Source organism: Mustela nigripes, chromosome 8 (genome assembly GCF_022355385.1).
Source record: "Mustela nigripes isolate SB6536 chromosome 8, MUSNIG.SB6536, whole genome shotgun sequence".
Taxonomy (NCBI): Eukaryota; Metazoa; Chordata; class Mammalia; order Carnivora; family Mustelidae; genus Mustela; species Mustela nigripes.
This window is the reverse complement of record NC_081564.1, coordinates 8589354-8611548: the sequence shown is the minus strand read 5'-3', so window position 1 is coordinate 8611548 and position 22195 is coordinate 8589354. Positions and strand designations below refer to the sequence as shown.

Genomic DNA, 22195 nt, shown 5'->3' with positions numbered 1-22195 from the left:
GGAACAGGGAAGTGTGATTAAATTGGGGAGATCATAGAGCCCCTCCCGAGAAAGTGACATCTGGACAGCAATCTGGAAGACGCGTAGGTATTAGGTCAGTGGTTCTCAGCAATTGTGCTGTCTGCAGGCATTTTGGCTGTCCAACTGCAGAGGGAGGTCCTTCTGGCATCTAGTGGGTCCAGGCCAGGGATGCTAGTCCGCATCCCATAATGCACTGAATGGCCCTCACAACACAGAATTACCTGGTCCAAAATGCCCAATGTGCCAAGGTCAAGAATCCCTGCATGAAGTGGACAAAATTGGTGGAGTGAGAGCATCAGGTAGAGGGAAGAGCAGGTGGGGAGGGCAAGTGTTCAAGAACGTGCATAAAGGATGCAAAGAGGGAAGGGGAACGGGGTGAGAGATAAGGCGGAGGCTGGGGGACCGAGCGCCTCATTGGTCAGAGGTCTGGATTTCATTCCGGGCTCCAGTGGAAGTTACTGGAGGATTACAAGCAGAGAGGCATACCATGTGTTGTCTGCCTTCTTAAGAGCTCACGTGGGCTGCTGGCAGAGAGCACTGGATAAATTAATTTGGAAAACAATGGGGCTGGATTCTGTGATAGCAAATTTTCAGAAGAGGCAGAGATGTCAAAACATCATCCCTGCCCATTAAAAGAACCTCTTCCAGAGGGGATGGCAGAAAGGCCCAGGGGGCACAGGTGAAGATAGGGACCTGGAGGACTAGGACAGCACAGTCAAGGTCACATTTGAGTGGAGCCTTGAAGGACAAGCAAGGATTTGCTGGGAGCTTATGGAGGAAAAGCATTCTGGGGAAGGGAACAGAATGTGCAAAGGCTCAGAAACCCTGCACAACAGTTCTCTGTCCAGGATAACTCAGAGTCAAGCTATCTGCAGATGGGGATGAATACAGTGACCTTCCTTTGTTTTGGATGCTGGAAGAGTTTTTGCTGCTTTTAGAAGGCAATGTGTTTTTTGGCAATTATTTGGTATTTATCTTTGTAATTATTATAGAAAAGAAAATTAAAGCAGAGAGATTTAAAAAAATCTTTTTATGACTCAAAGATCCTCCACAAGTGACAGATCAGAATTTGAACCCAGGTCCCACACACAAAAAATAAAATGTTCTGGGCTTTTCTCTTGAACCAATGTGAATCAGGCTGTAGCCACTAGTCCTTTGGGTTCTTTGAGACTCTTTCTCCCGTCTCAGGGCATGAGGTTAAGAGCTGGGCCTGGCACTCCTTGGGGCCCAGAGTAGGGCCCATAGTAGACTTATTTACCTCCCAGGCAGAGCTGACCTCCAAAACAGAAGCTCCTGGGCTCTTCACCAAGTCTCCTAGTTGTTTGACCTTCATGCCTCAGTTTGCTCATCTCTATGACAGGCACAGTAACAACCCCTATCCCAGAGGGTTGCAGCGATTCTGTTAAAGGCCAATACTTTTAGAGGTTCTGGAAGAATGCCTGGCATATACACAGCACTCAGGAGGGTTTGGCTGCTACTTTGGTTGCTGATGTTGTTATTAGTATAGTATCCTCACAGCCTGCAGAGTGTCTGAGGAACCCACTGGTTCAGCACCTGCCCTTTCTTAACCTAGTTTTGGTCTGACTCAATAGGAAAAATGATGGTGAGAACAAGGACCATTTCATGAGCACCTACTATGTGCTAGGCATAATCTTACAGATTCCTTCAATAACAACCCTATTAGGGAGGGATAATATTATCCTTGTTTTCCAGATGAAGAAGCTAAGGCTCAGAGAGGGCAGATGACTTGCTCAAGGTCACACAGCTGGTGAAAGGCAGAGCCAGGTTGAGTCCAGGAGTCCCTGGCTGGGTGTTCAAACCAACTGGGATTGTTTTCCCAAAACCAGCTCTGCCTCTGGCTCTTCTGCTATGCTGTCATGTCCTGTTGTCCTCTGGGGCCTGAGATCTCCATCTGCCACGTTAAGTCTGGGCCCCACCTCCAAGCTCTTTCATACCAGCCTTGTCTTTGCCACTCTTCTGCCCCTGCCTCAGGACAGGACACCACTATTGCTGTAGGTCTCAACTGCTCCAGATTTTGCTTCTTGAGTCAACCCCCTCCATGACACACACCTCCAGAGGGATCTTTCTAGAAAAGGCTTCTGGTGCTGCTGTCCTCATACACCAAAAGGAACTCTGCAACCCCTCCTCTGCCCAGGAGGTGAAGTGTGGACTAAGCCCAGCACTCAGGGCCCTCTGTCATACTTGAATGTCCTCTCTAGCCTTGTCTTCTTCCCCGATGCCCATGGATCATAGCTCCAGAGAGGTTCAGTGGCACCGTCACTAAATGACCATCTCATTTCATCCTCATGGCAAACCTCTACGGTGGGCACCAATTTACCGATGAGGAAACTAGAGTTTGGAACGAGAGTAAGTGACTTGCTTGAGATCACCTCTCTAGTGATCCAGCTGGGGCTCGAACCCATGTCTGCTGACGCCAAGGCCTGTGTTCTTCATCGCCACACCTCATTCTCCTCTCCGTGCTCCATCCTATCTGTCTTCCTCACCTGAGCGCAACTTCCCCTCCTCCAGGAAGTCTTCCCTATTGCCTGCCTACAAAGCCATCACTTTCTCCATGGCACACATAGGACGTTTTCCTCCTACGTCCTTTCCTAGTGCACTGTGAATCTGGGCTCCTCAGGAGCGGCTTGGCCTTCTTGTTGGACAGAACTCATTTCTTGCCTTTGCCAGTCCAGTGCAGAGCAGGACACATAGTAGGGGCTTTATAACACCTGCCAAATTATTGAACTCATTCCTTGCTCTTGCTTTTCTGCCCCCCACCCCCAGATTTGGAAGACCCTTGAATTCCATTTCCTAATCATCTGTCCCAAATGCACTGATCCTGCTGTGGACAAAACTCTGTGTTCTGGGCCCCATCCTGTTCCCCAGCAGCTAAGGAGGGGGGTACTTTCTCAAGCAGGGAGTCTGTAGGGTAGCAGACAGGGTTATGCGCTCATATAACCCTGAGTTTTTCTCTCCTTCTTGGGCATACCTTGTTAGACTATTGTTTCAGCCTCCCTTGAAATTGGACATGGCCTTGTAATTGAGATTTGGGCAAAGGAATGTGGGCAAAAATGATGTGGCCACTTCCAGGTCTGGGCCTTGAGAACCGCCCAAGAGATCCACCATGTTTTCCTTTTCCCCCCTGTATCAACCAAATGAAGGGGACTCTGGAACACAGTGGAGGACAGAGCTGGAAGATAGGACATGCCTGGGTCCCTGAATGACTACGGTGAGTCACCTTCCCCCTATCAACCAGCACTAGACTAGATCGTGATGTGAGAAATAAACTCCAGTCGTGTTTGATGTTTCCATAGGAATGAGCCTACTAGGACTCATGCTGACACACATGGGTTCAAACCCCAGCTCTTCTCGATGGCTAGATGATCTTGAAGTCTCAACCTCTCTGAGACTGTTTCTTCCTTATAAAGAAAAGCAATAATCTCTACTTTAGAATTTCCTAGACTATTCCACAACATCCCAGATATCAGACAACCAGCATGGAATGTGGTACCCAGAAGAAATGGAAATACCCTCCTGCCCCTTGGCCCCACCTCTGTGTCTCAGGGCAGGGTCTCAGCTTGGTTCTAGGACATAGGATTTGGCTAATCTTAATCTTTGTTGGTCCCCACTAGTATTTGGTTTTATTTATTTTAATTGTTATTATTTTGTGCTTGTGCTGGGAATAATTTTATTATAGGGCAGGAGTTTATAAACCTCAGGGAGAAAATAAATATGAGATCTTTGTCTGCGGCAGTGTGGGCTCTAGGGCCAGGAGGGAAGAGAGTGGCTCTCCACTCTCTTTAGGAAATGGCCTTTGAGGGTGGAGAGGCAATGAGTACCACCATGCCAAGGTGAGCCTGATTTAAGGTGATGCTGTGCTTGGCAGGGTGGATCTGGGGGTGGACAGATGCCAGGGCACAGGTGAGGGCCTGGGGACTCAGGATACCTCTCCTGCCTTTTAGCCCTGAAGGTTTCACTTCCCTCCCACCTCAGGGCATTTGCATATATTGTTCTTTTTACCCAGAATGCCATTCTTCCCTTCCTGGGGTTTTAGCCACACTCTAATGTTCCTACTCTTGCTTTAATTCACAGGGCATTTCCTCCTGGAAGCCCTCCCTGACAACTCAGGAGGCTCTCATAGCCCCATGGAGCTCCCCATCACAGCCCCTGCTGCAGATGTTAATTATATTATATTTACTTGCTTTGTGAGTGTCTGAATTATGACTGTCATCTCCCAGAAGGTCACCTCTGGGAGGGAATGGACTTTGTCTTATTTGAGCCTGTGCCTAGAACAGTGCCTGGCATACAGAAGCGTTCTGCAAATATTTGCTGAGTAAACAAATGAATGAATAAGTCGATTCAATCTCTTCTACTCCCTATACACCTAAAAGCAGGGGTCAGCAAACTTCTCCAGTAAAGGGTCAGATAATAAATATCTTTGGTTTTGCAGGCCACAAAGGTTTTGTTGCAGCTCCTGAACTCTGCTCTTGTGATATGAAAGCAGCTATAGATGACACATAAATGAATGAGCAGGGATGTGTCCCTATAAAACTTTATTTATACAAGCAGTCTTTGGCCCAAGGGTCATCGTTTGCTGACCTCCGTCCTAAAGCCTGCCCTGTTCTTACTTAGTACAGGGATTACTTAGGGTCCTGTGCTGGGGGCTGCCCTATAGCAGCGTGCAAAAGCCGAGTGTTAAATTTTCAGGAATTTTGCAAGCTGGTTGTTAAACACAGCCATTATTAAAAATTAAATCAAATGAACCTATAATTATAATAAATAATTTATATTAAAAATAACGATACTACAAATGGATGAATCTTGAGGACATTATGCTGAATGAAATTAGCCAGCCACATAAAGACAACAACTGTGTGATTCCACTTATACGAATTACTTAGAGTTGTCAAAGTGAGATCCAGAAACGAGTGTTGGTTGCCAGCCATGGGGAATGGGGAATTTTTGTTTAATGGGTACAAAGTTTTAGTTTGGGAAGATGAACAGAGTTCTGGAAATGGATGTTGACTACAGTTGCACAACAGTGTGAATGTATTTAACGTCACTGAACTGTACTTTTAAAAGCAGTAATATGGTCAATTATAAGTTATGTGCATTTTGCCACAAAAATTTGGGAAAAAAAGGAAATACATATTCAGTACTCATTACTTCGTAATTATTTGACTGTATTTCACTTGTCTCTGTGCTTTGAGGCTACTCACATCTATTACGTCTGCATGGTGAGTGGTGCAGCTCTTCCCAACTCCGTGCTGAGAGGATTTACACCACGGAAAGTGGCAGATGACACAAGTCACTCACCCCGTGCCATTGTTCAGCATTGACAAGCATGCCCTGGTTATTTTCCCTGACAGCCTTCTCCAATAGATGGTGAGCCTCTAAGGCAGAGCTCCTCAAACATTAGAATCACAAGCAGAAGCTTTAAAAACTCTGATTTTCCTAGCAGCAATGTCACAATAGCCAAACTGTGGAAAGAGCCCTGTTATCCTTCAACAAACGAAGGGATAAAGAAGATGTGGTCCATATATACAATGGAACATTACTCAGCCATCAGAAAGGACGAATACCCACCATTTGCATCAACATGGATTGAATTGGAAGAGATTACGCTGAGTGAAATAAGTCAAGCAGGGAAAGAGAACTAACATATGGGTTCACTTACTTGTGGAACATAAGGAATAGCAGGGAGGACATTAAGAGAAGGAAGGGGAAATGAAGGGATGGGAATCACAGGGGGAGATGAACCATGACAGACTGTGGACTCCGAGAAACCGACTGAGGGTCTTAGAGGGGAGGGGTGGAGGATGGGCTGGCCCGGTGATGGGTATTAAGGAGGGCACGTATTGCACGGAGCATTGTGTGTTATATGTAAACAGTGAATCACGGACCCTATATCAACACTGATGATGTACTGTATGGTGACTAACATAACATGATAAAAAAAAATCCTGATGCCCAAGACTCATACCAGACCAAGAATGCCAGCTACTCTGGGATGACTCCCAGATCTCGTGTTTTTTTTTTTTTTTTTTTTTTTTTTAAAGCTGTCAGGAGATTCCTTTGGGCAGCCAGGGTTGAAAGCCAGTGGGCTGGTCTAAGGCTGAGCATCTCAAACTCCAGCGTGCCTATGAATCACTCCAGAGGACTTGATTCAAGGGTAGATTCTGAGTCAGGAGATCTGGGGAAGGTGGGAGGCTGAGACTGCCTTTTCACTGAACTCCCAGGGGATGTGGATGCTGCTGGCCCACGGACCACACTTTGAGTGGCAAAGCCTTAGAAGGAAAGATGCTGCTGGTCAGTCAGAGGGAAAGGTTTCCTTTCTGCCTGGTGACCACGTGGCAATCTGTCTGTCTCTCTCCCACCACCCCTCTAGTAAACACAGTGAATGGAGTTACAAGAACCATTTTACAGAGCAGAAGACTGAGGCTGGTGAAGTGATATGCCCAAGACCACAGAGCCAATGAGCACTGGTGGGACTTGGACTTGGTTTTTTTGGAGACCCCAAGTCCAGTGCCCTTGCCTTCATCAACTGCCTGATTGAGGCCACTCTGGGTATGGGGATTAGATGGACTCGAAGCTGCATCCAGGCCTCTCCTTTCCTTGGCTGTGTGACCCTAAGTGGGTTTCTTAACCTCTCTGGGTCTCATTCCTGATGCTCAGGGCACAGGGAGGGGCAGACTGTGATACTGGATGCTTGAGGGCTTCTTGCAGGGCTCGCCTCATGGAGGACACCCACATCCAGGAAGGTTCCTTCTCCAGTACCTAAATCTGGGGATGACACTTTAGGGGCTCCACCTTGGCAACAACCCTAGGGGGTCATGCCTCTCTGCTAGATCAAAGGGAAGGCAGGATTGGGGCCATTCTGGGTGCAATTGTATTTGCCTTGGCAGCTCATCTGTCATTAGTTAATACACTGCTGGAGGATTTCAGATTCAGAATATTGTCATAGCCATGGTCAGCGCTTAGCCTCTGACACGGCTCTCAGTTTTCTTTGCACCAGTCATTGCTTTAAGCCTTTTATCTATAACCTCCTCTGAGCCTCATGCTTACCTTATAAGGTATGTATGAGTCCCATTTACAGATGAAGAAATCAAGGCACATGGAGAGAAAAATAACTTGCTCCAGGTTATTTGCCATGCAAGTAGCATGGCAGGGATTTGAACCCAGGCGTCCGGCTCCAGAGCTGCTCCTAACTGCTGCACATACTGCCTTTCAAATAATTTATGTGCAAGATGTAAATGCGCCATGTCCCCCAAAGTACTCTGAGTGCCCCAGGGCCAGAGGTCCTATCTCTCTTGTTCCCTGTCCCACAGTAGGGGCCCTCAATAGGGTCTGCACACAGTGGAGGCTCAAGAAATAGTTTTGGAACGAGGGAATGAGTGGTCTGGTTTAATCTCTCCCATCCCATATCCTGGCCACGTGAAACTCAATCATAGCCATGACTGGCAGTGGTACTGAGGGGTGTGTGTCCATCTGTCTCTCCCACTAGGCTCTGAGTGCCATGAAGATAGGAATAGGATCTGGGGTGCTCATTGCCATATCCCTAGAGCCTGGCACTCACTCTGGTAAACAGTAGGGGCCAAATAAATGTCTGCTGGAGAGTGAAGTTCTCAATGGAACTGAAAAGGGAAGCAAGGGTGTGCATATGTGTTCCGGGGTGCTGGATGGAGAGCAGCGATATCAAATAATCATGATTCTACGGTCCCACCTCTGGGAGGTTCACACCACATCGAGTTCTTTATCTGCATGGGTCCCTGGGAGGATCCCTATTTTATATTTATTACTACCCTTATCTTGTAGCCAGGGAAACTGAGGTTCACTGAAAACCCTGCCAAAGGACAGAGATTTGAACCTAGGTCTATGCATCTCTCAGCTTATATCCAAGGGCGCCCAATGATTAAGTAATTGGTGTTCACCCTCTCACTGTCAGTACTTGGCACAGTTCCTGGCACACAGCAAGTGCTCAACTATCTCTTGAACATGAGTGAATACTAATGCTCACCACCTCATGTTGGGACACGTAGTAGGTGCCTGGCACATAGTAGGTGCTCAACAAACATCTACTGGATGGACGCATGAATGACCGTGAGAATGGCCACACGTCCCATGATAGCATTGTGGGCCTTCTGTTGCGGCAGCTTCTGCTTTGCTCCCTGCCATTCCCCAACCCCGGGCAGATCTGAGTGCTAAGAGACACTGGCTGACAGTGCCACAAGATGGATGCGTGCCCGGCGGCCTCATCTCCCCACCGACTGGCCCCGCATGGCCTTCCATAATGCAGTCCATTAAAAGGCTTGTAAATTTTCATACACGAAAGCCTACCATGGCGTCAGCATAGACTAATTGTTGTTAAATGTGCGGGAATGTTACCGCCACGCCGCTGGAGCGATCACTCTTCCCAGCCCAGCCCAGACGCCGACCCATTCCTCTGCAGGCGGAAAGCTTACAACGTTTGCACAAGGCCAAAAAGCAATTCGTGTCAAAAAGATCAATAATATAAAAATAAAGCATGAGAATTCTAGTTAAAGGGAATGTCATATAAATATGTGGTTCACGTCCATGATTCCAAGATTAAAAAAAATCAATCAATATCGTTCTTTAGATGATGTTATTTCTAATGAGAAATACCCGGAACAACTGCAAATAACTGCTTAACTGGGGGGAAAAAAGCATTAATAATTTACTTTATAAGGCATATGATACCGAGTGAAAGAGGATCGCTGCTGGTTCTTAATTTGGTTGTAATGCAGCGTGACAGGTTCAATGACGCTTTGGCGGGTTCTTAATATTAAATTCAGAAAGATGTTTAGTTCATTCTGAGTTTTACCCCAAGCTGGGCAGGGTAAAGCCAAAGGGGCAAGACTCGTTATGGGAGCCAAGCAGGACTGCACCATCAAGGTTATTAAGTCATCAAAGAGGAGATGGTAGGGAATGTGTGTGCATGTGTGCGAGCTAGGGGGCAGTGAGAGGGATAAAGCCCTCACGGCATCTTGTACGTGACACCCTGTTTACTGAGCAATTACTATATGCTACACTCTGGGCTGGGTGTGCAGACCTGGGTTTGAATCCCAGCTTCCGTTATGGGTCAGGCTTCCCTAGTGGATTCTAGCTGAAAAAGCTCAGCGAGGTCACATCTGAAAGGCATGCATCTGGCTGAGCAATGAGGTCCTCCCCGGTCCTAACCACCTGCAAGTGTCCAATTTTAGCCCTCAATCTAGAATTTATATCTTCAGTGCTTCCTGCAGCCCCAGACCTCTGTTCAGCCCTTCAAGCTGAGGTTTGCCTCTCCCATCCTCTGCCCTGCTGGTGAAGAGCTGAGTGAGCTCAGGCCAGCAACCCATGTCTCACCTGGAAGAGAGGCCGATACCAGCAGCGCCTCTCTCACCTGCTGCCAACAGGTAGGGACGCATGAGACACTTTGCTAAGGGCTCAGTAAATCTGCTGGCTGCTGAGCCTCAGTGACCTCATGTGAGGAATGGGTGAGACCAGAAGCCTACTCATGAGGCTTGTGGGAAGAATAAACGTGATGACACAAGTCTCAGCTCACCCAGGTGGAACGCCGACTTATGTTCAAGAAGCGCGCACTACGTGCTGGGCTTTATTCCCGGGGCTTTTCAAGTATCGGCTCAACCCTCACATCAGTCTCATTATGACTGATGTGAGGGTTATTTCCATGAAAAGCAAGAAAACTGAGGTCCAGAGAGACCGAGTGACTTGCCCAGGGACACACAGCCAGGAAGCAGACAGCTAGGAAGTAAGTTATTGCCAACCTGGCTCCAGAGTCCACGCATGCCCCCAGTGCTTGTCTTTCTCAGTGGGTTCCGGTTAGCGAGGCCATTTCTTCCTGATCTTGCTGGTTGGTCAGGACTACATGCATCTAATGTTAGTTGTGGCCCTAATAAACCTCACTTACAAACGATGGTCATGCCAGTGCTCGGAGCCTCTTGACAAAGGGTAGTTTGGGGAGCAAGGGAATTAGGACAGCAAAGATAGCTGGAAGAGCAAACAATGTAAAAAGGCCAAAAAAGGGGGGGGCCCTGTAATTAAATTTCAGCTCAAAGGGAAGGGCAGGAGTCTGGCAGGTACATGCAGAACAAGAGGAGAGCATAGGGACCAAGTTACAACATGGCTTGTAGGGCCGGCTGGCGGACTGTGGACCCGGGCAGGCAGAGACATGTCTGTCTTAGGTGAGCTGAGCCGTGAGGAACCCCTCCATGCCCTCTCAGGCAGCTCGGCTGCAGGAACACGGATTGACCTCCTTGGAATCTTGTCCTGGGTTAGGACCTCCTTCCCTGCCCCTGAGTGCCTGGGAGGGAAAAAAGATACTCAGTGTTTGGGGCCGGAACAGGTGGTGTTCCTTCAAGCCAACAATGATTTCAGGCTTTGGGCACTGGATGGAGGTGGTGAAGAGGGGGTCAGGTAGAGGGTACAAGGGGCACAGCCACCTCCTCTCAGTCATCTCTGAAAGGCCAAGCACACCCTACCTCATGCCATCTGATTAGCAGTTGGGAAGGATCCTATTGAAACCTGAGTCTGACCTGGTCTGCTCTAAAGTCTCCTGTGGCTCCCACCCAATTCTAAGTCAGAGCCAAAGCCCTGGAAGCAGCCCCAAGGCCTGAATGATCCGGCACCTGGAAATATCCTGCTGGGTAAGTGTAAGGGCTGTGCTGTGAAAGGTGGCGGGGGGAGGGGGGGGAGCTGGTTAGGGAGGGCTTCCTTACTCCCGGAGGAGGATCTGACACTTGAAAGGAGTGAATCAGGCAAAGAGAACAGCAAATACAAACACTCTGAGGTAGGAACGAGTCAGGCTGTCTGCTTGCTGAGGGGAGAGGCAGGCAGGGGCCGGTCAGTGGTGGGACCCAATGACCTGGGGTTTCTGCCCTAAGGACTTTCATCATCCTACACCACCCTCCTGGGCCTGAATCCATGCTCCCTTGCTTCCCTCCTGGCCGCAGGTGCAGACCGAGGCACTGGATGGGTGCTGGCTACCTCCTCTGTGAGCCCTTGGTTTCCTCAAACGTAAAAGGGGATAATCACAGAACCTCTCCCTGACAGACATATTATGGAAAACAAATGACATAACCATTAGAAAGTGTGCAGCATATAGTCGATGTGCAAGGAAAGTCACGTGGAGAGACTTCTCTAACAAATGCAAGGTTCTCCTTTAGTGCCAAGGCTGGCTGCTTACTAAATGATAACAGTGGACAATGAGGCTTTAGAGTCACCCAGATCAGGAGGGGACACCATGGGCATCGTGGCCCAGGTCTGATCAACCACAAGATCCTGGCAAGCCAATGTGGGCAAAAGAAGGCATTTCTAGCTGTGTGCCCACCTCAAAATGAGAGGGACTCAGGGGAGACAGTGTTGGCACCTTTGGCCTTGGTGAGGCCTGCAGGGAAGATTCTGGAAAGCTTCGAACTACAGCAGGTCATAACATCTTATATCTCTGACCATTGTGGCACCCCTGATCCCATGTGAATCGGGGGACAAGTGTCCCCATCCCACTTCAGAGATGACATAGTAGAGGATACCTGACCGGACTACAGGTAAACATATTTACTTGCTCCTTGATTGACTAAATTGTCCACTCACCCAACAAACATCCACAGAGGCAGAGCCGTCAAGCTGGAGGTCACAGTGCTCTATTTTGCCACCTACATGAGCTGCAGGGGAGGCAGGGAGACTCCATCTTTTGCTTTCTTGCAAATCTCTATTTCAACACCACCTCTCTGCTCCTCCATACACAAACCTTCCACTGGGTCTGCTCTAGACTCCTTTGGCCATTGGGGTTTGTCTCAGAGTTGTACCTCAATCCCATCAGAAGAAATACAAAGGAGAAGAGACAGAATCTTCTAAACTGTTGACCCTCCCCACCTCAGTGTCTGCAGGGCAACATGAGGCACTTTGCTCTGGGAGCAACCGGCCCTCTCCCTCTGGAATTGGAGGGGCGGGGGGCGGGGAGGCTGTGCTCTCCAGAGATGGACGCCAAAGAACTTGGTGCTGGGGGAAATGTTTTGAGAAGGCTGAAATCTGCTAAAAGGCTGAGGGAGGGGAGGAGAAGGTGGAAGAGAGAGGGGAGAGGAGAGAAGCAGAAGACAGCTGAGCATCAGGGGAAAGAGGGGAAAGAATTTGGCGCTCTCGAATCCTGGCTATTCTGGTGATCTACTGCTGTGTAACCAGCCGCCCCAAAATGGAGTGGCCCAGAGCAATTACTTCTTATTATCTCTCATGCTTTTATGGGTTGATGGGGCTCAGCTGGGCAGTTCTCTTGTCATCTCTCAGGCAGTCACAGCCAGGTGGCTGCTACAGCTGCATTGCCTGATGGCTCCACTGAGCTGGATGGCCAACATGGCTCCTTGACTGGTGCTGGGGCCTTGGTGCTCCCAGCTTTTCTCCTGCATATGGAATCTCATCCCCCAGGGCCTACATACAGGTGGGGCTGGAAGACGCAAGAGACAGCACTACAAGTCTGCTGAAGGCCTCCACCTGCTACTGGCAGAGGGTCACCTCCATCAGGCCCAGATTCAAAGAATGGAAACCAAGCTCCATCTCTTGTGGGGGAATGTCGGACAGAATGCAGTTATGCAGGGCCTGGGAGGTAGTGTGTGAGGTTCAGCAAAGAAGCAGAAGCTCTGGGAGGAAATCAAGAGGCCTCCCATGAGCTCTTGACATGACTGGGCATTATTTCGATCACAGGGACTCAATGAACCCCTAGTGACATTCCTTAAGGGCAGCGATGGTGTCTCACCATCTCTGGACCTTCCACAGCTTTCGCTTACAGCCTGGCACATAGTAAATGTTCCAGGAGTATCTGTTAAGTGGACCTGTGAGGCGCCCAGTAGAAAGGCGGCCCTTCTGGAACTGACACAAATACTTGCCCACTTGCCCTCCCCCACATCAAGAAGCATCTAGTTGACTGCCAGGTCATGACCTTCACTGTGTCCAGCACCTAGAACACCACCTGATATGCAATAGGGATAACGTGAAGGTTTGTTGAGTGAATAAGTGATTGCAGGGATTCAACAGATGATGAGTATGTCTCTTATAAGTGGTACCTCGGTCTCATCTCTAAGCTCTGAGAGGGTGGTCATGCTGCACAAACTCCTTGGGTCCTGAGAGGACAGAGAGAGCATATCTTGGCTCCGTGCCACCAAACACACCCCCCCATGATGAGAACCAATGACTCGCCAGCCACCTGACAGAGGATCTCACTGAACTCACGCAATCCTAGGAGCTGTCATGAGGAATCAGTGGCTTAGAGACGTGAAGGCACCTGCCAACGTCACGTGTTTGTCAGTGTTTGATTGGGACTTAGACCCTAGGGGGTCAGAGGAGGCAGCAGCCCCCGTGGGTCCCAAATGGCAGTGTTTCCATCAGGCCCTGGTTAATGTGTCTGCTCTGACTCCGCCAAAGGGTTTTCTATCTCACAGGCCACATCCCCTTCCTGGTGGAAGAAGAAGGAAGCAGAGAGAAAAAAAAAAACCCTTGCAGTGGTCCTGCTGTTTTCCTGGCTGGGCCAGCACACACACTCCTTAGAAAAGTTTCACCTCTGGTTTAGCATAACAAAACTTTTAATTTAGATGTTTTCATCTCGCTCTCCAAGTAAAAATAAGTTTAAAATAATGACTGTAATAAATGAAGGTAATTAATTGTAGTTTGTTCCTTTACTGTCTAGTCAGCTTAATTTTACCTTTTCAACTAATAATGAGAAAATAATTTTTGTGCTCGGAGGGTTAATGATATGTAACTGCGAGAGCTGCTAATTGCATGTTGCAATCCATCCATCAACAACCCCATCTGTGCGACTTGATTATGTTTGCTAAATTATTGCTTTGAATTATCTTTCATAAAGCAACTTTTGTAATTAGCGGGGCTTTCGTCTTGCTCTTTTCTCTGCGCGCAAGGATATTCAAACTTTGGCCATTTCAAGCTGTCTCCATTAAGCCACCTTCTCTGGCTGTCTTTGTTTCCCTGAACAGGGGGAATCAAGACTGTCCTTTAAGCAATCAAGGCGGAGAGAAAAACCTTCCTTGATTCACAGCAGGGCAAATTCACTTCCTCTCCGCACCCCTCCCACCAGTGTGAGTGCGTGGCACACACACGCACACATGCACACACATACACACGAGAAAGAAAAAAAAGGCCACACACATACGGAATGAAGAGATAAAGAGGATGCCCAGATTCTTTATACGCCACGGCCGGTGAAGTGAAATTAAGGAATGAACTTGAACATGTTATATTTCAACAAGAGGCTCACACTGGGGAAGAAGGAATGACGGGTACGATATTCAGCCCTGGCGTTTTATGGGCTACTTTATGTGACTTGAGACGGTGTTTGCCTCAGGGAATATTCCTGGGAGGTGATTAATGCCCACTTGGGAATCCTCAGCTCTGAGCCTGGAGCCTGGTGGATCGCGAGAGGGAAGTGGCATAAAGGATGAACCCTCATTAAAAAAATTAAAATGAAAATCAAATTTGGATTATAAACGGCTTGTGCGTGAGCAGTTTGTTCTGGACGAAGAAGATGCTTTTTATTAACACCTTTCTTTGGCGCCGTTTCTCCCCTGAGGCACGGGGAGGGACCTGGCGGCTGGGACGGATTAGTCAATAGATCATCAGGAAAGCAGGGGTTTCAGGAATAAAACTCCAGACAAATGTAGTCTTTTTGGTACATTAAAGGGACGATGGAAAGCCCTCTTAAGAAAATTAACGAAGTTATTTGGAGATCCTCAGCTATTAAAACAGTGAATTCAACATGCTACATAGATTTGGAAATGAGAATTCAGCTTCGTCTTCCCTTTCGGACCCACTAAAACTTGCTCTCTCTCAGTGAGTTACTGAATACCAGCTGTGTGCCAGACACGGTGTCAACTGCCTCTACCCTTAGTTCTTTGAATCCTTACTGCTAACTTCATTGGTGAGAGGAGAAAAGCTGAAGCTCAGAGAGGTTAAGGAACCTCTCCCCAGCCACACAGCTAGGGAAGCAGCAGGACTGAGATTCAGGCTGGGCCTGTCTCAGTCTGATTTGCACGTGCTTTCTGCCACGTGGCACTGGGGTAATCTCTGGATCATTATCCAAACGTTAACACTGAACTCTTTCTCCTATTGAAAAGGTGATGTAAGTCACGGCTGTTTCCTTCAGGGATAGCAAGCCCCCCCTTTTGGAGAAAAGCCTTGAACACAAACTCAGAAAGAGGTAGAATCCAGTCCAAGACGAGCAGAGGCACTGGAGGTGATGGATAACAGGAATAATAAAATAACCAGGACCACTAAAATAAAGCAATGTTCTAAGCACTTTGTTCTTCCTCAGTCATGACCCTATGAAGGAGATAGAATGATTACCCAGTTTTACAGATAAGAAGACAAAGTAACAGAGAGGCTAAGGAACTTGTCCAAGGTCAAACAGTGAGGAACCGGCAGAGGCAGGGTTCATCCCAGGTTGGCTCCGAAGTCTGCTCTTTACTGCCTGGCAGCTCTCTGTGTGCCAGGCATTACATTATTTCTCAGTCCTTATACAACACAAAAAAGATCAGGAGTGTCTTTACTCCCATGAACAGATAGGGAAACTGAGGCTTTAAGTGGCTAAGAGAAGCTCTGTCCATACCAGCCGAAGCAAGGGCACAGCTGAGAAAGTGACGCTCAGTGCCTATCTCTGGGCTGCCCTGAGGATCAGCTGCCTGAGAGGGCTTGTGTACTGAGAGCCCCTCATGGGACCAGGGCCTGGCAGATGGGAACCTCTTTTTTAAAAACACAAAGCCATGACAACAAATTCCCAACAATATTGGTCTTTCTGGTATGTTCCCCCAGCTCCCGCCCCAGCCCGCTGCCGTCCTCTTTCAGATCAGGCACCTCACAACCAAATGAATCAATACTGGATGGCCCTATAAATAAATAAGCACATCAGTCAACTGAGTAATAAAATGAAGGGATGAAAAATATGGAAATCAGCGACATTTGTGTAAATCTAGTTATTGTTTACTTTAATATTGCCTTATGCGCTTACGCGGTTCCAAAGAGACAGATTTAAAGTAATGTGGTGCTTGGCGGACGACAGACTTAAACTGCATCTCCACCGGAGAGCTCGGAGAAGGGCCAATCCTTCCCAGGTCCTGCCTGAATCCAGGGAGACTGAGAAGAGCCCCCCTGAAGATGGAACATTTGACAAATGGCTTCCCCTTGCACTACCCTGCCTCAGTGTAACTCCATTCTCTTCCCCGCCTGCCTCCCTTGCCAGCAGGACAAGCGGACATTTTCAGAATCCTGGTCGCAAAGTCAAGCCAAGAGGAGGGGGGGAGGTTCAGCCCCATGACAGAGGTCTAGGAAGGCCAGAGAAATAACCGGCTGAAGACAGCCCAGCTACTGCCGAAGGAAATAGGGACCGATGCGTTGTCAGGAGAGAACGTCAGTAGGGTTGGTTTTATACTCAGATGGTGGGTCAGTAGAGAGGATTTCAGGGTGGGCTGGCGACTACTTGGACTTCTCTGCAAGACCACTTTAGAGAATCAAAGCCAAGCAGAATGCCAGGGGACAGCAAAAGTCACCGATTTCAAACCTCTTGATTTTAAAAATGGGAAACCAAGCCTGGAAGGTGAGGTGGTTTGTTCAAGGTCATAGAAACTGTATATAGCAGAGCTGCTGTAAGGCTGGACAAAGTCTAGGGAGAGGGAGATTTCTTGGGACCAGCACAGAATCCCATCCAATAGAACAGAGAACCCGTTCTCATCATGTCACCACTGGCTGATCTGTAAAGAATGGGGTGGAGTCTGCAGTGGGGATGGGCAGGTTTCTCCTAAGCTTCCAGAGGCTGCTGGCTTCCTCTGGCAACTCCAGGGGGGACAGGAAAGGGAAGCAGGGAATGTTTCTGTGGCATGCCATGGGCCTTGGGTCTTACCTCAGCTTGGAAGCTTTTTAATACAGGAGCCACCATCTCTCTGATTTCCTGAAAAAGAGATCAGCGAAGAGTTCACCACAGTGCCAGGTGGGATACCCCCGTGGCCCCTGCTTGCAATGCACTGTTGTCCCCCCAGGCCAGCATTGCCCAAAGGTATCCCGTGGGACGTGTGCTCCATGGGATTTCCTCAGGGGTTCTCATATATACACCTACACACAGACACACGCACGTGTACACACACATAGGGTGCCAAGCCAAATCAGCCTTGGAAATAAAGTCCAACATCAAGTTTCTTCCCTGCAGGACTTTTTGGAGCCTTTAGTATAATGCACATTGGGAACTTCCAGAAGAGGTGGGAAGGAAGGAGTGCTTCCCGAACAGATCTGACCAGAGAACGTTTTTTTACGCAAAGCGCTCATGGGACTAGTGGTGCATTCTACGACTGACACTTGCTGAAGAGGTGGGCTCGACTCTCCACACCCAGCAGCATGTCACCAAAGTCCCTTCATAAAAACTTTCTGTCCTTCAAACATTTGCTCAGGGCTGTCTCCTTCAGGTGGCCATCTCTGTCTGCTTCCCCACCCAACTGCCCTTCTCTGGAAAAGACTCCATTTTATATTTTAGCAACATCACTTCTGTACTTGTCTCTCTTTCTTCTCCAGAACGGGCGGTTTCTGGCACCCCCCTGGTGCCCAGCTCAGAGGAGGGGCTCTGTAAATGTCTGATGAACTCTGTGGTAGTGAGCTGTCTTCAGAAGGGAGTCTCCTGTTTCTGGACCCTAACTTCCTGCCTTTCACAAGTGACCATGAGGTTCTCAGCCCCAAGGGCTCCCTTGGTTGGCTCCTGTGAGTTCTCCCCAGCACGCAAGAGGGAAGCCTTTTAGAACCTAGTGTCACCAAGATTCCAACCCTAAATGCTTCAGTTTCCTGAGACCCACGAGTGACTCCATGACTGCTGTCAGTCACGTCCCACAAGAGACCCCTGCGGAAGGAGTTGAGGGGGGCTCCAGAGCGTGGGGAGAGGGGACAGTAGAGAGAAGCAGGGAAGGAAGACGTAGGCACAAGAATACATATGTTCAGGTAAAGAATAAATCTCTTAATTACAAGATAAGGTTGTGTTTCTGTCCCTGAAAATGATCCCGCCTCTGGGTCCTGGGTACCCCTCCTCACTGATTAGTGTCCCCCAGGGCTCCTTGGAGCTGGTGATATACTGATGGTATGTTTGGGATCTTCAGGGGGGACATAGGGAGAGTGTGCGAATCTAGTGGATTTGATCATAAGGAGCTATGAGTGCATGTGCTGAGCCATGGAAAAGGAAATGCATGAAAACCCAGGTCCCAGGTTGTGAACTCAAGTGCCCACAGAGGCCGGGGTGCAGGGAATGGACATGCGGGAGGCAGGCTGGGAGGCAAGGATCGGGAGAGCCCCAAGCACCGTGTAATGGAGGTAGCAGCTGCTCAGCTCTAGCTGGTGACCGCCATGTGGGCATTGAGCCCCTGTGTGACCAGATCCACCAAAGAGTCTCAAAAGATACTAGAAATCTGGGGTTTTGGGTGAAATCTACTGAGATGCCAAATGTTGGTAACTTATTGTAAAACCCAACTGACTTTACAGACCAAATAAAACGTATCAGCAGGTTAAACCTCTGGTCCACGTTCAGGCAATGTTGCAGTTGGAAGGGGCCTCAGAAATCATCTCTCTTGTCCCCTGATTTTCTGAAAGGGGAGACCAAGGTCCTGAGATAGGCTGGCTTTGGATGCAGGTCAACAGGCAACCCAAATAAGCTATCTGCATAACGCCACACTCAAGGGAATTCAAATCTGAGGGCCTGGGGTGGGGGTGGGGGTGGGTTGGCAGGACTTTGGGCCAATGCTGACCATTTCTAGAAGCCCCCTGTCCTGTATGCTTCACCCCTGGGAGGGAAGCTGAGCATAGGCACCAGCAGGAGGTGAGTTGGGCACCAGCCAGATGATGTTCTTAAATAAAGCCTTGGCATGACTCTCCCAATCAGGAGAGACTAGTTCCAAAAAAGAGAATTTTCAGAGGCGCGACTATAATAGGAATGGAAACTTATTCCTCCTAATTACATAATTGCATAATTATGCAGTATTAAAATTATGTAAGCTTAACTCAGAGGCTTAAAACCTGGCCTGGATTTCCCTTATCACCTGGGGGCTCCCATGTGGCCTGGGAGGGGAGGATGAGATGGAGAATCTGTGCTGACCAGAGTGAGGGCACGTAGGTCTGCGAAGATCTAGGGCTGCTTCATCTGTGCATCCCACAGAATGGAGAGTCAGAGGCCAAGCTTCTGGCATCCTCTTTCTGGGCAGAAAATCAGCTTAAATACCAAATTGTTCTCTGTTCCAAGAAGGAAGCAAAGGGTGCTCACCATCACCTATGCCTTCTTAGCTCGAGGAGTCAAGCCCAGGACTTGAATTGGCCTTTTTGAAGGCGTGACATGGGAGACACTTGGACCTGAGACTCTTACTCCTTCTCTCACCTCACAAACCTAAGATTCCTTCCATACTTGCTCCATGGGCAAGTTCTAGCTATAGTCCACTTCCCTCTCTTGCCTTGAAGAACTGAAGGTCCTTATGACTTGTGAGGAGAATTTCACAGCTAGAAGACTTGACCACTCTGTGCTCATGTAGCCCAATACCTTGCTTGGCCTGCCTCTTCTCCATCTTTCCATGGCCTCCTCCTCTATCAGGAAGAGGGCAGCAGGTCCCCTGGGTGATTCTAACAGGCAGAGTGGAATCAACATCTGATACTTTCAGAATGCCAAATGCTGCCCCACCCTCCTCCAAGATCCGGGCCTCCCAAGTAGGTTAGGACAGAGAGGTCAACTATTAACCTCTGCTGACCACAGAGAAGCAAAGTTGGTTTTGGGGGCAGTCAGGGTCTCTGTTACCCAGTGGCTCTGATGTGTCACATCTTTGATAACATTACATGGAATCAGAAGGCTTTATTATTCCTCTTTGTGTTTATTTCATCCTTTTTTTTTTTTTTTAAAAAGATCTGAGCAGCAACAGGGGGCCTGACAGAGAAAGTAAAGGAATTAACACATTCGCTCCTGTAAAGAACAAAAACATGCCCATTCTAGTCTCTTCCATTGGGAGGCCCTTATGCTATGGGGGTAAGGGGACAGGACTGCTCTGTCTGGACCACCCTTAGGGCAGCTGGGAAAGTCAGAGCTGGTGGCTGGAGCTGCAAAGCAAGAAGGGAAGGGGAAGAAGGAGGCCTCTTTATGGCAGCGGGAGGTGTTTTAGAGGAGACTGAGGGAAGGCCCAGAGAGGGTGGAGGAGCCCAGAGCTGTCCTTCCCCGACACCAATGGAAAAGGAAAATAAGATCACGAACCCTAGACAAACTGTCTTTGCTGTCAAGGCCAAGCATTTGACTAGAGATGAATATCGGGGGGTAGTGGATGTTTTAGGGAGCCTGAAGAAACAAAGACTTCAAAGGAGAAGCATCCTGCCCTCACTTTAGATAGCACCACTGAGCGCCACTATACCAAGAAACACCCAAAGGTTGGGGGCTGTAATGTCTCTTTGTGGCTAATTAGCTTCTTTTCTTGTTAGTCACTTATGTCTACAGTTTCCAAAATACAGTTTGAACAGAGAAAAATCTGCATTCCTACTGAGTTAATTCTATAACAGCAAATATACTGTACCTCAGGTACATTTTTCTTAAATTCCCGGCGGAGTTCAATTAAATGTTTATGAGAATGTTCACTCTCCTCCTGCCGTGCAGACAGCTCGGAAGCGACGGAATTAAGCTCCTTCTGAAACAATACAAAAAAAAAAAAAAAAAAAAAGGGAGAGAGAGAGAGAGAGAGAGAAAAGAGAAAGATTTTTTTCCCCTCCTTTTCCTTTTTCATCATCGTACAAAACAGCATTCTGAACAAGTTTTCTTAACTTACAAAGCTGAGAGAAAAGACAGGATATTGACTCCTGGCACAAATGAATAATTTACAAAACGGGATGCAACTGAAAAAAATCCAGGACAGCTTTTTTTGCTCATCGGAAGATCAATAATCTCCCATAAAGTTGGGTGGAGGTTTTTTTTTTTTTTTTTTTTTCACTCTCTCCCCCACCCCTCTGCCCCACCTCTTAAATTTCCAAAGGAGTGATGGCATAAGCTTGTCAGTAACTGTAGAAAACATCTCCAAACCGTGTCAAAATAGTAAAGTGCGGCATATTGTATGGGCATATTATAGTGTAAGAAAGTGCTGTCGACAGCTTTCATATATCAGAGGTGGGAACTGTTCCAACTATGACTTACTTACACTTAAGGGTTCATAAATACGCCTTTTAAGATATAGATGGCTTTTTAATTTCAGTAGATTTTGGAAAAATGAAGGTGCCAATAAGAAGCAAGCTGACCTTTTGTGTATCCTGCAGTAAATCATTTAAGGTTCACTTCAAGTATAAGAAATATTTCACTGAAGACTCCTGGATTCAGAAGAAAGGGATTGGAAGGTGCCTTGCCTGCTTATGTGCAATGAAGGCGCCAGACCAGGTTTTTACAGGACGTACCGTCGAGGGGAAAAAAAAAAGAGTGAGGGATGGAAGGGGGGCCGCTCCAGCTCACACACATCACAGACAGCGTCTGCTGGTTGTACATGTATATTTGATCACCCCTCTCTTGGCTTTCTTCGCTTTAATGGTGGCAGTCTCACAAGGGGAGTACAATTCACCATGAGTTGTCATGGGTTTCATTTGCATAATTCAAGAAATGCTCTGTTTATGTGGTCTGCTGCTTTCTTGCACCATCCCGAGATGGGCTTTTTTTCTGGACCATAACTCGAGGAGCATTTCTGTATATATCACCCGATTATATTTGCAGCAATCAAGCCCCATAATTTCCTAAATCCGGTGATGCAATAAATTTCTGCAATCAGATTTATTAAAAACACACACGCAGATGCAAGAGTGTATTTCTAGGGTGAACTCTTTAATCTAACATATGTATGATGAGGCCCGGCACCGTGTTGAAAGACCCCATTTGTCATCGCTAATACGCATTCATCTTGCACACACAATGAAACACTTTTACCATTAGATAATGAAATAAAAGTACTATTAACCCGCTGCAAATCCTTTTCCCTGTAAGAGACGAAATGCATGGTAATTGTCTTATATCATGTCTGAGTCGGTAAATCTGCTCTATAGCAGTTCACCGTAGCACCATAAACCTCATACCCATCAGAGGCAGGAGAGCCTACCCCAAGCCCAGTAGAAGTGTCTCTGCCTAGGGTGCCTTAGG

General features: G+C 47.9%; 1 protein-coding gene across 6 annotated transcripts in view; it reads right to left on the bottom strand.

Annotated features, from left to right (window-relative positions):
- Positions 1–22195, bottom strand: part of CUX2 (cut like homeobox 2) — a 258613-nt gene that overhangs the window by 78434 nt on the left and 157984 nt on the right. For 5 of the 6 annotated variants that reach the window (XM_059408409.1, XM_059408415.1, XM_059408412.1 and 2 more), the window contains 2 exons: positions 20601–20711; positions 16931–16978 (listed from right to left, as the gene is read on the bottom strand). In XM_059408409.1, coding sequence (XP_059264392.1) covers positions 16931–16978; positions 20601–20711 — 159 coding nt within the window. The remainder of the gene's footprint in view (positions 1–16930; positions 16979–20600; positions 20712–22195) is intronic. The other variant, XM_059408411.1, reaches the window with a different exon arrangement.